The sequence below is a fragment of the Trematomus bernacchii genome, unplaced genomic scaffold (assembly GCF_902827165.1).
Source record: "Trematomus bernacchii unplaced genomic scaffold, fTreBer1.1, whole genome shotgun sequence".
Taxonomy (NCBI): Eukaryota; Metazoa; Chordata; class Actinopteri; order Perciformes; family Nototheniidae; genus Trematomus; species Trematomus bernacchii.
This window is the reverse complement of record NW_022988050.1, coordinates 7,596,799-7,612,729: the sequence shown is the minus strand read 5'-3', so window position 1 is coordinate 7,612,729 and position 15,931 is coordinate 7,596,799. Positions and strand designations below refer to the sequence as shown.

General features: G+C 43.6%; 1 protein-coding gene across 21 annotated transcripts in view; it reads left to right on the top strand.

The window, feature by feature from the left end:
* The window catches only part of tcf7l2 (transcription factor 7 like 2), an 85,351-nt gene that overhangs the window by 34,075 nt on the left and 35,345 nt on the right, over positions 1-15,931 (top strand). For 12 of the 21 annotated variants that reach the window (XM_034119249.1, XM_034119248.1, XM_034119247.1 and 9 more), the window contains exon 5: positions 2,466-2,525. The exons of the other annotated variants lie outside the window; for them this stretch is intronic. In XM_034119249.1, coding sequence (XP_033975140.1) covers positions 2,466-2,525 — 60 coding nt within the window. The remainder of the gene's footprint in view (positions 1-2,465; positions 2,526-15,931) is intronic. 21 annotated transcript variants of the gene reach the window in all.

Here is a 15,931-nt window from a genome sequence, read left to right as displayed (position 1 = left end):
GCTTGCAAGACCTCCCACCTGAGCCTTTACAACTAGAACATGCTTATTTTATCCCCATTCATTCTTATTTCTCTAAAGAATGGGTACTGGCTGTGTGAAAAGAGCTGACGTGTTTTTCATATTCTAACAAAAAAACAGAACAGAACCCCGTCTTAGCCGAGCATTCAAGAAAGACATGCCACAATGACTGTGGATCCCAACAATGGGCCCGAAGGACTGTATGAGCATGTGACTGCTACTCTAGTTTGGTGTTAGAAAAGACAGGCCAGGATCACATTCACCTTCCTTGACCGCGTCTCTGTCCATGTTAGAGGAATGGGGATAAAGGGGGCTTCCTGTGGTCTGAATGGGCGTTGCACCTGGGCTAGGCAGACAATTGCCCAGAACTCTGGGATGCCTGGCCTCTGTAGCTGTTAATGAGCGACCCCATGGTCAGCAGGCACCACCCACACACTGTCCATAGGCTTTACCTAGAAGGCTTTCTCTATCCTGACTTATGCCGACCTTAAACTGCTCTTTCCTTCTGCATTGAAAGCCTTTTTCTCCGACTAACCTCTCCCCCGCTTTTGTCTTCTTTCCGTGCATGAATCCCTCCATTCACCCTTAACCTTTGCTGCAATAGAAATCTCTTATCTCACAAATGTATTTATTGTAATGGCCACTTTTGAAGTAGGATTGACAGATCAGGCATTCCCATTTAAAAATGTAAATATTTTATATATATATATATATATTGAAATAATAATCCTAAATTACATAGACATTGTAGATTTTGTCCATTTAATCTAGTTCTTTTAGGAACGTAATCCAGACCTCAGACAGAGGCCATTGTGCCTGTCTCTCACTGTCTTCTCTAGACAAGACGTTTGTTCAAGAGGTCACGCTTACATCATCGACTCTGGCCAAAATCTGAGGCCGTCGAGACATGGCGTCAGGCTCGGGCACAGACAAAGAAAATGAGAGCACCTCAGTCATTGTCCAGCAGTCTGGACAGCCGCTTGTTCCCACAGACAATCCACTCAATGTTGGCTTAGTCAGGGACAAACCACAACAATGACTGAAGACTCTTCTCGTTACTATCTAAACTTAACAGAACACTTTAACATTTGAATGTTAAAGGTACCCGACTACATGCCATGAGGTTCCTCTAGGTTAAATAGTTATGCTAGTGAGAATCCAAAATAACAAATGTAGCCATACTTCTAACATTAAATGTGTAAAGACTATTGTCTCCCTATTGTAACACTGTAGTTTTGTATTGTTTCTGTGTGGGTGTGAATGGCTGTTTGTCTATATTCCTTGCTGTGTTATTGACTGTTAAATAACCTCTGTGAACTTAAGCTACCCCAGGGAATGTGTGACTCTGTTAGACATGCACATTATAGAGGACAATACATATTTGTATCCATGAGTGTATTTGTTTGAGTGTGTTTGTGTGCGTGTGTTTCACCAATAACTACAGCATTCATTGTCTAGCTGTTATGAAGCGTTATCTATCTGGCCCCGGGGTCAAGCACAAGTACATATATATAACCCAGTGATCTTGCTGCAGAGAAAGCGACCTGAACAGTAGCTCTTAGGTCCTGGAGCCCTTCAGTAAACTAAAGACCCTTTTTGCTTTTCTCAACATGTTCTAAGACTTCCACTAGCATGTGCTTTCTTCCTCAGAAATCAATACCTCGCTTTCCCTATTTTCTTCCTCTTTCTTCCTTCTCTGTCCTCTTATCATCTCCTGACATCTCTCTGTAAGATGTCAGATCCGAATGTTTGCTCTTAGGAGCAGTAGGTACAAATCTGCCAGGTTAAACTCTGAATTCCTCCTCCTCCTCCTTTAAGAAATGTGTATTTGAACAGTGAGTAAGACTAGTAAGTTACATTTTAGTGCGCGCAGTGACGTGATAAAAATACCTAGCTTGACTTCTCTAGTCGGTGCACTTTCTTAGGTAATTTATATTTTCTCCTAAACAGCTCTAATAACAAGAAACACATATCTCAGACACTCAGGTGATATTATTTATTCCTCTGTGCCAGATCATGTATTCAGAGCTTTTTTGACCACAGTGGAACCCCAGACCAGCTGACTGCTCCTAAGCGTCTGTAAAAGTGTGGATGCTGTGTAGTTAAAATGTTCTACCAAAGTGGATTATTGTTTTAACAACCAGCCCGCCAGTAGCACCAGCCATGTAACCAGTGCAGAGCCAGTGTTCTCCTATTCCATCTGTGTAAGATTAATAATAATGAGGCCGTACATGCACCCAGGAGAAAGCTGAGCCAGCAGAGACAAGGTAGTAGTTTAAATAACTAAAAAGCCAAGGGGATGTATTATTCCTAGGGAGAACATGTATCTTTTGCATAAAACCTGGCCGGCTAGGAGTGTGTGCAGATGTGTATGTGTGAGAGAGTGAACAAGAGATGGAGAGCTGATATAATTGTGTGACTTGGGAACGTCCGTCTTTGCCTTTCAGGGGCCCTTCTGCTGGGAATTCCCCGGACAGTCAGATCTGAGCCTTCACCAATTTCATTTGGTGAGAGAACTTTGAATTCCAAAAATATCTTGTTGGATTTTTTGGCTGATTCTACACGCAAATTAACAACTGATAATTGATGATTTCTAAACAAAAATAATGAATGAATAACCCCTAAATTCTGGTGATGATGATAATCCTGCTGTGTTGTGCTTTGTGCTATAATTCAGTGCTGCTGCTTTGTTGCTGGTGTGCTTTCCCAATGTCTGAAATGTCAATCTAGGTGAAGGGATATTTGTGAAGGAGGGATATCATTTAATTCAATATTTTAAGCACTAAACACAAAATGTATAGCTTTGTCATTTCTTGTTTGGCTTCTTACTCATTTTCTGTGTGTTAAGGATTCTGTTTGCCTTCTCTATTTGTCTTATGACTAACCAGTGTCAGTTTCTGTGTCGTTCTGGTTAATGACGACATATTTTCTAGCTCCAGGAGTCGCTGTGTGTGTATTTGGTTTGAATTAGCCTACAATCCAGGAAAAGGCAGTCTCTCTGTTGTGTTTGTGTGTCTTTGAGAAGCTGTTTTTATTAACAGCATCTGGGCCGAAATATAAGACTGAGAGATAGATGAAGCAATAACACACTGTTTATGTCCACTGGTTGAAGATCTGGACTTCATTTACCTAACCTTAATGTGACGTAACACTGCATGTCGTCTTATTTAAAACAGATTAGATTCCTCTGTCATTGTCCTGCAACTTTAAACCCTCTTGAATACGAGCTGTAATTTAAACAGACTGGAACCTAAAGGTAAAGTTAGAAGATTTGACTGTTTGGTTTACTTCCTGTGTGAAGTTGGATTGCTGCTTACATAAATAACCAAATAATTACTTATTAACCTCCTCTACTAGAGCTCTCTGGATTGCCTCCTTGAATTGTTTGACTAATCAATTGCTTGTTGATTTTGCACTCCTTGCCACACTTAAATAACACAAGTATATAAAAAAGAAGGAATGTAAATACTACTTTATTGTGCAAATATCCATTAATATGATCGCGCAGTTCGGTAGGATTTAAAAGGAAAAGAAAACAAACTCTGTTCCTCTTGCCATGCCATATCATTGCATGCCTCCCCTCCCTCTCAAGTGCCTTTGCTAGAACTTGTTTGACAAGGTCTGGCAGGATCGCTGTTGGGTGTGTCTGTCTTTCTCCGTGTGTTTGCGTCTTACAAACACACCTTTATCTGCACTGGCGTATGTGTAGTATCATTTCGTCCTAGGTGTGACTTGAGTTTTAGGTGACAGCTAAGCAGAGCTAGGTCAGGCCAGGTTATAACATGTGTTTTGCATACAACAACACAAACTCAGTTAACCCAGAGAACCAGTAACCCATAGAGCAACAACTAAAGAAGGCTTTAAGAGAGATGTAAACATGATTTGGTTCACAGCACAAAGAACTAGGATCAAGGTTCAGGAGTGATATTGATAAATCATCTAATTTATGATCCACCACTCCCAATAGACCGACAGTTGAGTGCACTCATCTTTTACAAATGTCCCCAGATAGCACGATCCCCGGCTCCGTTCAGCGGCCAGTCCTGTGAGTGACAGCAGACTCGGCAGTTCCCCACGCTACTGTATTAACACTGGAGGCCGTTTCACAGGGAAACTTGTTTTGACAGAACTCCAGGTGTCTCATTGTTGGGGCTGGCATGGTTCAACAGATTTACCAATTAGCACTGGGCTGAGGGCACAGGAAGGGTGGGAGTAAAGAAGAGGGAAGGGAAGAAATGAAACGGGGGGAGGAGGAGGAGGGATGAGGCGGATTTGGCCACAGTGATGGAATGAGGGTTTGAGTGAGAGGTGCTGGTAGGGTAAGGTGTGGAGGGAGGGGAGGGGGGGGGGGTGTTGTGACCATGCGGAGGAAGGCTGGAGTAAGTCGATCCGCGGCCTCGTTTTTGTTTTCAGCAGCAGCAGTATGGAAGGGGCCGAGGATTGAGCTGAGCCACAGAGAGGAGGGGACGACTTGGAAAAGAAGGAGGGGACAGGAGGGCAGCTGAGGAAACGCAACACTAATACATGATAACTTTCTTTCACAATATGCACCTGAATATTTGTCTGTCTTTCTCTTAATTTAGGTGCATACTCAATGAGCCATATTGTAGGTAATTTGTTATAGATAAACTCCTGACACTTGATTCCGTTGTTATGCGTTGTTAACACACATCTGTCTGCAGGAGCGTTGGTTTGTTTTTACTGCAGTCCCCCTTGGCTTGCTGTTCTCACCATGGTACGAGGCAGAATTGTGTGGGATTAAACACAATGTTATTACTCGCTCTAACCCTCTTTGTTATTCCTCAGAAATGCCGGCTCCTTTTTCCAGGAAGTTTGGAAGTGAACTTTTGAGAGCGGGGTGAAGTGATTTAGTGAATTACACAGAGGTGGCCTGCAGAATTTAGAGTAGTGTTTGCATCTTGAGTGTTATGACACTGATACAATGCATGTACTGTAGGTTAATACAAATGAGTTTGTTTAGTTGAAAAATGGACTTGAAATGCTTTAACTAGTTAGGGAGTGACAGCCTGTCTGAAGTGTAGTAGCCGCTTTGTTAGTGGTAGCAGAGGAACATTTTGGAGGTAGCTGTTTGTCTGATGTCTTCGGTCTATAGGCAGTTTATGGGATGCCTTGTTCGAGTCAGTATTTAATATTAGGGACAAAAGTTATTCTTAAAGCAGCCATTCTTTAGGGAAACCTGTGCCCTGGGTTTATAATCAAATCAAATTGTCATAAAATGTTTAAGCTCTGACACCTAAATCCTAAATATGTATGCGCTTACCTCTTACCAAGATAAAAATATGACTTTATTATATAAGAATTTAAACTCAAGTCTTCCTCAAAGCAATCAATAATCCAAATTGTTTTCAACAAAGCACAGAATACATTGTATATACGTCCAGATTACTGCTGTGCCTCATACATCCCTCAGGTTTAGTTATGACTTACTGTTGAGGGATTCCACAATTGCTATAGCATCTCTTTTATACATATGTACAACAGCTTTTGATTGAGAGTGATGGAGACAGCTTTTTGGACAGGCAGAGGAGATGGGGGGACTAGGGTGGATAAAGAAGGGGGGGGGGGGCGGGAATATGAAGCTTCACCAAATTCCCCAAAGAACAATTTACAGTTATGGATGAATACACTGTCACAGTCACATTTGAAATCTGTGGCTGTGTGTGTGTGTTGAAGACGGTGGAATGCTGAGTGATTCCAGAGAGCACTTAAGCCGCCTTGAATTCACTTTTCTGTTCCCACCCGGGTTCTAACAGGAGAGGGGCTTTTCTTTGGAGTTTACAATGGTAAACACCGGGTATCTGCTTTTTGAGTCATTTAGCATCGTCCTCCGTCACCTTCCTCATATATTCTAAACAGTGTTTTCAGGTTTGTCGGGCCAGCCTGAACGAGACTAACCCCCCAATTTATTTGATTTTGTTCCTCTTGGCAGTTCCACTGAAGACCTATCTGAACTTCTCTTGGATTTCTTTAGCTCCGGTTTTGATGTGCGTGTTGTTATTTTATTCTTCTCCGTCTTCGAAGTGTGTGTAGTTGACAACGCCTGAGTGCTAGGCCTGCTTTTGTCTGGGCCCAGGGAAGGAATTTGATTTAAGATGTATTTTCCAAACCAGTCAGTTTCTTTGAGCAACACCCCCCCCCCCCCCCCCCCCCCCCCCCACTCCTGTTTTTTTGTTTGTTTTCCCTTTTTTTCTAATAGTCCTAGAAGTTTGGGACACTTCTTTGAGGCAGGTGATGCTGGGATTTGACTGGTCTCGCATACCCGTGCAAGTGTGTACACGTATTTTTATAGAGCCCTTTTTCAATAAAGTTGACTCTAATTGAATTGCCTGTTAAAAACGTCACTGAAATCAGTCATGTTATAGCAGGAGGAAAGTGTGATGGGGTGAAAAGGAGACCTGGATTCCATGAGATTAAGGAGGATCATCATGCTAGACGTTTTGGATGAAGGGAGAAATGGCTCAATCCTCACAGTATATGGGGTATTTTTCATGGCAGAGAAGTCTAAACTAATGTGTCAGACCACTTTTTTCTCATCAGCGAGATGTGCTATAGTATTGGCTAGACATCGCCTGCGAAAGATGCAGAGAATTGCATGCTGGGAAAAGAATAAACAAGCCTGTCACTAAAGTTGGGAAGAAGCCTTAGTGCAGCGCTACTGTCAAAAAGCAGCTTCCATTTCATACATTATTAACATTACCTAAACGCATTATTTGTGTATTTATTCATTCATTTGTCTTGTTAACATCCTCCTGGAGTAAGATAAACAGTGCGGCCAGACTGCCTGTGTGACAGTTGTGTGTGAGATTTGAATAAAAAGCCCAGCCGCGTGATTTGAGCGAGACAGGAGTGGATTCTATGGACACCAGACTTCCTCTCCAGGCTCATTAAGGGACAGTAAGGCGATGATGTCGAATCGGCGCGCACTTTACCGGCCTGCCTTATTCTTTGAACAGCGTCGCCCTCTTATCTGCAACATGCTCTGTTCCTCCATAACAAGACTCCCGTGCACACACCCGCTCTGTCTGTCTCCCGTTCTCGCGCACTCACATTCTGCCTACATACACACTCTGCACACTTATTTAGTTTGTGTAGACAGAAAAACTCTTAAGTATGTGGATTGTCCACAGAATTTTGGCAGCTTTTGTTGTATTTTCTCCTACGCTATCGAAAAAGCCTGGTACTTGTTTATTTTTTTATTTGTCCTTTTTTTTCTGCACAGACATCACAAATGGATATTTTAATTGGAACTTTTGGCACTGTCTCCATCTTGTGTTGAGATGGCAGACAAGTGAGTGGCTGGCGAGGCCGGGCCGGGCTGATTGGTGTGTAGCGAGGCGTGCCTAAATCAACTGGCAGCATGAATAGCTCGCTTGATTCTCACTGGCATTCACGGGAATCCATTGCAGTTTTTTTATATCCAAGATTCTTTCTTCGGATAAGGTCTGGAATAACCAACAAGGGAGAGAGAATACCTCCTCCTTCCTTGAAGCATGACTTCCTTTTTGTTTTGCCGGTGCAGTTTACTTGACTTTATGCCAACTCACTTTTTGGTGCTTAAGCATTGTCAGAAACAAATGGCTAACCCTTGTTGTCGCTGTACTCCAGCTTTAGATTCATTCACTTTACGTGCAGGTTTTAAAATGTTAATGGCCTCGTGATAATGGAAATAATCACATTACCATAATGAATTATCATTGCACTCTTGATGTTTCCATTTTACAGTCTACTAACTCAAAGCAAGTGTGGTAAGCCTGTTGGGATTAGTGCAGATAACAAAACTGATGGAATCAGCCCTGACGATAATTTTAAATGTCTGCTTTTTGAAGTGACATTCAGTCTCCAGACTACGTGACAGACTTAGTCATGACTCTGTTATGCACGCTTGGGTTTTGTTTCTTAAGTTGTTGCAAAGACTTACCAGGATATGTGTGCACCTTAAGGTTTAAGCATTAGCACTAAAGCAAATGGAATTGAACAGCTGATAAAACCTGCCAACTTGTAATGTGATAGAGGTTGAAACCTGAGTAAATGCTCACTAACTTAATTAAGTGGATTCATTCCTGTACATTTTTGGAATGATTTAGTCAATATCCAGCTCCTTAATTCAAGGAATTAAAAGCAAGTAGATCCCCAACCCCAATTGACATGTTGAGCCTGACTCAATCTGGCTCCACTGCAGCAACTAATGCAAACCACATGCTTGAGCTGCCTATCTGCATAAGTAAACACCTGTTTAAACTGTGGGCAGTCTTTTCCCTCAAACAGTAAATTCAGGCACACTCACGCCAGAGGCAGAGCAGCTGCGCAGCCGGGTCACGTTGGAGTCATTGTAATCCTCCTTGACATAATGTAGTCCTTGTGTTTGGCGGGGCCCTTGAGTGTGTGTATATGTGTGTGTGTGTGTGTGTGTGTGTGTGAGGAGGAGAGCAAATGGGAGAAAGATATTGTGAGTGCAGGTGGGGTTGTATGATCTGTATGCTCACATACAAATAAGTGTTTTTGTGTATGTGTGTGTGGCAGTGGGCCTTTCTCTCCGGGCTGGTAGTCAGTGCTGTGTAATTACCTGGCTGTCTGCCATCGAGCCCCACTGGAGCAGAGACAAAAGTGGAGCTGTGTCTTACACAACGCCACGCAGCAGCCCATCTGAACCACTGGCCCACAGTGTGTTCGGGGTCGGGACACAACATGGGAGCTCTTGAGACGCAGGTCAGGGGAGATTTCTAGAGACGAGACCAAAATAAAATCTAAATTCACAGATTTGAACTCTCTGGTTGCTGTGGTCATGATCAAATTAGTATTATTTATGCCAGAACATTCCAGAGTTGAAAGTGCTTCCTCAAATTTCTTTTTTGTCACATTGGAGATTGAAAAAAAGTAAATATTTCGCATTATAACCTTATACAATGAATGGATAGTTAAAGTTGTTGCTTAACTTTATGTGACTAATTGATTTATGGAGAAATACATACAAAAGTAAGCACAGGGCCACAGGCCAACGCAGGGCCACGGGCCAGAAAATGTTGTGAAATGTTACACCGCTGCCACAGGGTAGAGGGCTCTTAACTGACAGACACAGACGGAAACCTGGGCCAACCAATCAGAAGCCAGGAGACACCACATGACACATTTACAGCATTGGCATAAAGAACATCTCTCAACTAGTACGTGACTTCTCATTGCCTCACCATTTTCTAGGCAACTGATATCTGCTCTAATACAGAGGTGCCCCCCCTACTTGTGAGGGCCAGGGCGAGCTGCACGAGAGCATAGTGTCAGTCTGCCTCTCCTGCCATTTTAATTGTTATATCTCCTCAGCCTTGATATGAGCAAAAAGGGAGGCCTCTGCAGAACCTGGGACATCAAAGGCTACCTCCCCTAGTCTTACAAGTTGCCTGTCTCTTTGGAGGAGCCCAGGCTTCGGAGAGCCAGAAAAAGGGGATTGGAGAGGCGGTGTGGATTCCCGGCTGGAATGAGTTTGATGGGCTAATTGTAGCCCCCAGTGGACACAGGCACACATCACAGAGGGCCGTCAGAGACTGGAGCAGAAGCTGTGGAGAGGAGCTGCAGTGGCTGGAAGAAACTCCTGCTAGCTTCCCCCTCCATCTCTGGATTTCTGCACATGGCCTTTGATTTCAGTATCCCATCTTGAGCATGTGAATTTCAGAAATATACCCAACATATATCACTCTTTTACTCGGGTGTCTTTTTCTAGTTCTGTACATGTATCTCTTTCTTGGCTCTGTAAATATGGCCCTCTCCATTACTCTAAGTAGCCCTTTGGTTTTTTCATCCACAAAGCTGCAGGTTACTTTTTTATTATTTTGTGTTTTTCTGAGATGGAGCTTTAGGCCTAATCTGCTCACTTTCACAATCACCATCGGAATTGACACTTTCTCCAGGCGCTTGTGTGAATTAATGATGCAAGCGCTGGGAAGCTTTGACCAGAGTGCGTGTTGGTCATTACATTTAATAAGCTTTTTGACCGCTGATTCAACGGCTGAAACATAACACAATGTAAGACACAGACAAACACGCACAATTCTTACGCCTTACTACCAACAACAATATCAACTGGCTCGACTGTACTGGTGATCAAAAAGCTTCCCGGCAGCTTTGAACAGTTCTCTTTTTATCCCCATCTGCATCAAAAAGAAATCAATAGCCAAAACTTTTGAGCGCTTTGTATCAGTTCTTTCTCCCAGTAGCCAGTTGTGAATTATACCACAAGAGTAAAACACAGTTAAAAGGAGAAAGGCACAAGGAGATGACACCAGCAAGGAAGCGGCTCGTGTTGGGTAGGGCCCTGACTGGGAGAAAATCAATGGCAGGGAACACTTCCATACACGGAAATGGCACAATGGGAGGGAGAGGAGGGAGTAAAGATTTTTTTTTTTTTTTTTTTTCTGAAAAATGATGCATTTGTTTTACCCAGGGAGAGAAAAAGCAAAGACGAGGAGAGAGAAAAAAAACACTCTTCTGAACATCTTTTGAAAAAAGCAAGTTCTTTGGTGAGGTTGAGTTGTGTGGTTAAGGTTTGTTTTATCCAACTGTGCGGAAGCGTGTGTAGCTGTCTTTCAGGTCTCTTTTTAGTTGAGGCGCAGAAAGACTACTCATGGCATGTTCAAGGGCACTCAGTGGACACGGATGCCCTGCAGGAGGCGGAATTATGAATACAACATGAGTAAACAGACACCGACATATACTATTAAAATAGTAAAAGCCTAGTACTCCGCCGGAGAGCCGCTTAAGTAGCCATTTGAGCTGGTCCGTAGCAGTTCAACCTTACTCTTCTGAGGGTCATTGATAAAGACTTGTGAAAAATCAGCTGTAATTTGCCTGATAGAGGAATGATTTGCACATTGGCAGTAATGTATTCCTGTGTGCATTCCTCCAATACAACCATTTTAGTATTCAGTTTAGTGATAAAGGATTTTTTTACACAGCAGCTGTGAACAAAGAATACAATAGCGCACAAACTCGAAACACAATTCCAAGCCTGAGCCTTGAATGGCATTCAGACTTCACTGTGACTGAGCGAACCCATTCAGAGGGAGTACGCGGCGGTTGGAGAGATGGTATCAAGTTGCCTGCAGATGGAGGTCAGTGTGACTGGCACAGTTGGCACCTTGGCACAGCGGCAGTGTGCTGCAGCACTCAGCCCCGCAAAGGATGCGTCTTCTGAAGGGGGGACTGGGGAGCGAAGCCTTTTTTCTCACTTCTCCGTTTTTTTTTATTGTCTGCGCTTCCTGTTTTGAAAGCCATTAAGGAGCAAATTTCCTCACAGCGAGAGGGGAGATGAAAAGGCCCGGTCTTTTGAAACATGTCCAAGCGCAAATGTGTAAAAGAGGGGGAATGATAGCTATCTGTAAACATCTCTGTTGAGGGGTCGACGGAAAAGGAATTGTGAGGTAATGATACATTCATTTAGGTTCTTTTATTTTTTTTTGATTTGCTGATGAAAGAGATGCTGCCGTTTTTGTTCCAAGCCAGCTGTATTGCTCTATTCACAACCACACTAATATATGAGGGCAGGCTCACATAACTACACAGCCACCACCCCCAATCCCCCTTCCGAAAATGCTTTGTGACATCTGCATCCACACATGTCTGCATTCACTGTAGCCAGTGAGTATTTATAGACGAGTTGGTTTTGTCATCCATTGATCCCTTCGGGTTGTCTGATCACAAAACTGTTCTTTTAAGTAGCTTTTATGTGGCATCATAAAGGTAATCTCTGTGTATTTGAACTGAGAGCACCCGAGGTTACCTGCGGAACATGACCTGGTTATAGAAACTTGAACAGGCCCTTGGCAAATCTTTCCAAGCAACACGGGGACACACCATTTAGTCATTTCGTCTGTCACAGCTGTCATTTCTGTTTAGTAGTTGGCATACAGTATATTTACACCAGTTTACTCTCTATGGTGCTTGCCTCATTTCTCAAGAGTAGCGGTAGCTTGGTGCTGCAGACTCTCCTCCTCCCTCTCCTCTTCCTCCTCCCTCCTCTACCCCTCACTGCCCCCGAGCCTGGCCAGTCTGTGCCTCTTAATAAAACTGACAGGCTCTAATTGGGCTTAATTGCACCCTTCGGGCGTCGTCAAAAGGAGTGTTGCTAAACAAACTGCAGGGTCTGCAAGCAGGCCAGCCAGTCTGCAGCAGCACGTTGGCCGCTGAGCTCATGCCTGCATGTATGTGTACAAATCGCCAAAGCTCTCGCATTGATGTTCAATACGTGTGTGCGTATTCTAGCACAATAGGAATGTGCATGAGTAAGCATCGCATTTAATTGTGTGGGTGTATAGGTGCACCGAGGTTGGATGGATGTAGCAAACCATTCATTCCTCACGGTGAGCCAACTAAACAAGCGCTCACAAGTCTGAGAATCTTATGCATTCAAGCAGGCAGCGTCGCCCGACTGTGAACCAACATGAGCTCTCTGCCGCTCAATCGACACCGACAGTAAAGCGGAGTACGTCTGTGTCTTTGAGGATGTGTCTACAACTCTAGGTGTCAGAAAAGCCTTTTTAAATCCCTGCTATTATGGAAAACCTCACACCAAACATATCCCCGTCTGCTTTTTAGCACTATAAGCAAAAATAAAGAGTAGTGCTTTGCATCCCAGTAGCACCACCTCCTGGTAAACGGACAGGGGCGAGCATGATGCTGGCTCTCATTCGATCGTGGTCTAATTCAGAGAGGTGGAGCAGGCACTCGCCGCATGGGCCTTTGCCGGGTCACTGAGCACAATCGATGGAGAGCTCCAGATGCGATTGAGTCATTGAATGGCAAAGCCTAACCTGTGTGTGTGTGTGTTGGTGTGTGTGAGATGGAGAGTATAAGGCGGCAGTGACCCCTAAAGCCGCGAACCGCAAGGAAAAAGGAGATAATCACATTGAGCACAGCACTGTGCTATAATTCTTCTGGCCATTTGTTCCCCTTTTCCACCCTCTGAGCTATTTACTCATTATGGCCTTTCACAGGCTGTTAGTCCTCCCGAAAAGGTTTTTGGGGCTTCCAGTTTGTTTTGAAGCCATACAGCTTGATACAGAAAATGCCACGCACAGGATGATTTCTGTTGGGTGAGGCGTTATATGCAAGGAAAGACACGGGGAACGAGGCATCCACAGTGTTCTTTTTCCAGAGCCTAAAAGTCATGTAATGATGCAGTGGCTGAGCTGAAGGCCCCATAAAGACTGGAAGGGCCTCATTTCAGTGGCCTGCTGCTGCTTCAGTGCCCGACTAGCAGACTCTGTCGCCCCTTCTTTTAGGAAAAGAGGCAGAGCACATAATTAAGATATACAGCCCAGGGTGGACTGAATATATAGACGGAAAATATAGAGAAGCAGACCAGTCGGCCTCAATCACAGCCTGTGGTTTAGTGTTTGGCTGCAGACGGTGCCCAGACCTGTACCGTGGTGTGTGTGTCTTACTGTTGGTGTGTGTGCGTTTGTCTGTCAGCAGTCTGAGCAGCATGCTATAAAAGGCTGGTGAGTCGAGCCATAGCCTCTCTGTGTGTCGGGGTCACAGCGAGCCAAACTGTGAATACGTACACACACTGTGTGAGTATTCTATGTGTTTATGTGTGTGTGTGTGTGTGTGTGTGTGTGTGTGTGTGTGTGTGTGTGTGTGTGTGTGTGTGTGTGTGTGTGTGTGTGTGTGTGTGTGTGTGTGTGTGTGTGTGTGTGTGTGTGTGTGTGTGTGTGTGTGTGTGTGTGTGTGTGTGTGTGTGTGTGTGTGTGTGTGTGTGTGTGTGTGTGTGTGTGTGTGTGTGTGTGTGTGTGTGTGTGTGTGTGTGTGTGTGTGTGTGTGTGTGTGTGTGTGTGTGTGTGTGTGTGTGTGTGTGTGTGTGTGTGTGTGTGTGTGTGTGTGTGTGTGTGTGTGTATGAAGGATGCAAACCCCACCCCCTGACCCAAAGTGTCTTCCCTATAACGTCTCTCCGTATTCATCCCTGTAGTAATATATAATCCTGCTGTCCGGGGCAATAGTGTGTATCTGAGAGGACATATCCTCCTGATCCATGACTTTACGCTCGGCGCTCTCACACACACACACTAACACACACTCGCATGCAGACTTTGCCGCTCACGCCTCAGTTGTTTCAGTGCTTTGTCACTCTCTAATGATAACTATCCATCAATGGTAGGGGCGTTGCTCTTGGAAATGAAGATGGATTGAATTAGTGTTGAGCGCACTGGCCGCTGTATTGTGGCGGCAACCCGTAATTACACTGTCAGGACCATTGAACCCCCCTCAACGAGACACTGAACTTAACACATTTGCACCAGTGTTGATTACAAGGTCTCTTAGTCTGGGCAGATTCACATCATGTAGTTCCTAATGGCTAGTGAAAGGCCCAGTGATTTGTGGAGGATTAGTGTATCGTGGTGTGTTTACGCAGCGGTTCCCCCACATTGACTTAACAGCAGTAGTAATTGCCCACAAATTGACCCCATATTGTTGGAAAAATTCAAACAATAGCAAAAGCTTAAAGCTGTCCCATTATGACCAAATACACAATTGTGTTTGGAACTTGAATATGTACTGTATAGATAATATATCGTACATATCTTGTTCATATGTTATATATCTTACATTGTGACTTTGCAACTCAGTAAAAAAAAAAAGGCTTTTAAATTAAATTGTAATAATTTAAGTATGTTGTGACCTTACACATTTGAAAGTGTATGCTTTTATTAATTAGGAATTGTGTTCATGCCATTATATTTTAGTGTAAGATATGCTGCCACAGTAACTTCCAGAAATATGCCCAGCTTCATGGAAATGCAGATTTGTACAAACAAACCTTAAAAAAGTGTTTGTCTGGTAATTAGCTTTCAGATATCTTTTCAAAACCCTGCTGTATTTGCAGTTTTAAGCAACAGGACATTCATGTTATTTCTGAATGGAATCTGACATTACACCATTGGTCTTTGAAGAAACACAAACACAAGATAGCGTTAACTGTGTGGGGCGGCGAAGGTGAATTAACCAAGCACAAACAACCAAACTCTCCCCCCCTCCATCACCCTATCTCCCCCTCTCTGTGGGAAATGGAAATTGGGCTGAAGTGTTTGTTATTAAATACGTCCGGGGAAACTCCAGGAAATGGACTTCATTTCATATAGAGGCACATGACTCGGAGGATCTTAGCGAACCAATTAACCTCACCTCAGCTCATTAAAAACTCTCCTTTCATGGCCAGAAGCAGCGACTCATCCGCTAACACGGGACATGAAAGCACAAATTTGTCCATCCAAAACTCTTAAAAGTAATTGGAAAGGTAGATACGAAGGGCCAGTAATCAAGTGACACAGCCTAAGTCGAGTGAAGTGAAAATAGAGTTGATTATTGAGAACGGGGACGGACACATCGCACAGATGATCTCATGAAAACACTGAATATATTATCAGTTTTAGAAGGGCAACAGTGTGCCGTATAGTTCTTAAAGTTACCCAGGGGGATTAAGACCATTTCACTCAAGGTCACCACATGGTAGAGGGGCATCCTGAGTGCAACAGCAGCTGGAGAGACTCAAACAATAGAAGTCACCTCGCTTAGTGCCTAAATGAAGGCCAGGGGAGTTGTTTTGCAAATGATTTAGGTAGCAGCAACCTGACATCATCAATTTACTGTAAGATCAACTCCTACAAGTTCGTGCCCGGGAATATCAACAAATACGGAGAACAAAATATTGTTTTTCCTGCTTTGTTTGCGTTTTTTAAGCTTAACTCCACATGACTCATTGTTACCTTTTTAGTGTTCTCTTTCAATCTCATTCATAGTCCATTTGTGTCACCCAACAAGAACATGAATATACGTCATAACTTAAGGATTAAGGCGCAGTAATTGCATGTGCAGCGTGCTCTGATTATTATTTTTTTTCCCTGCAGA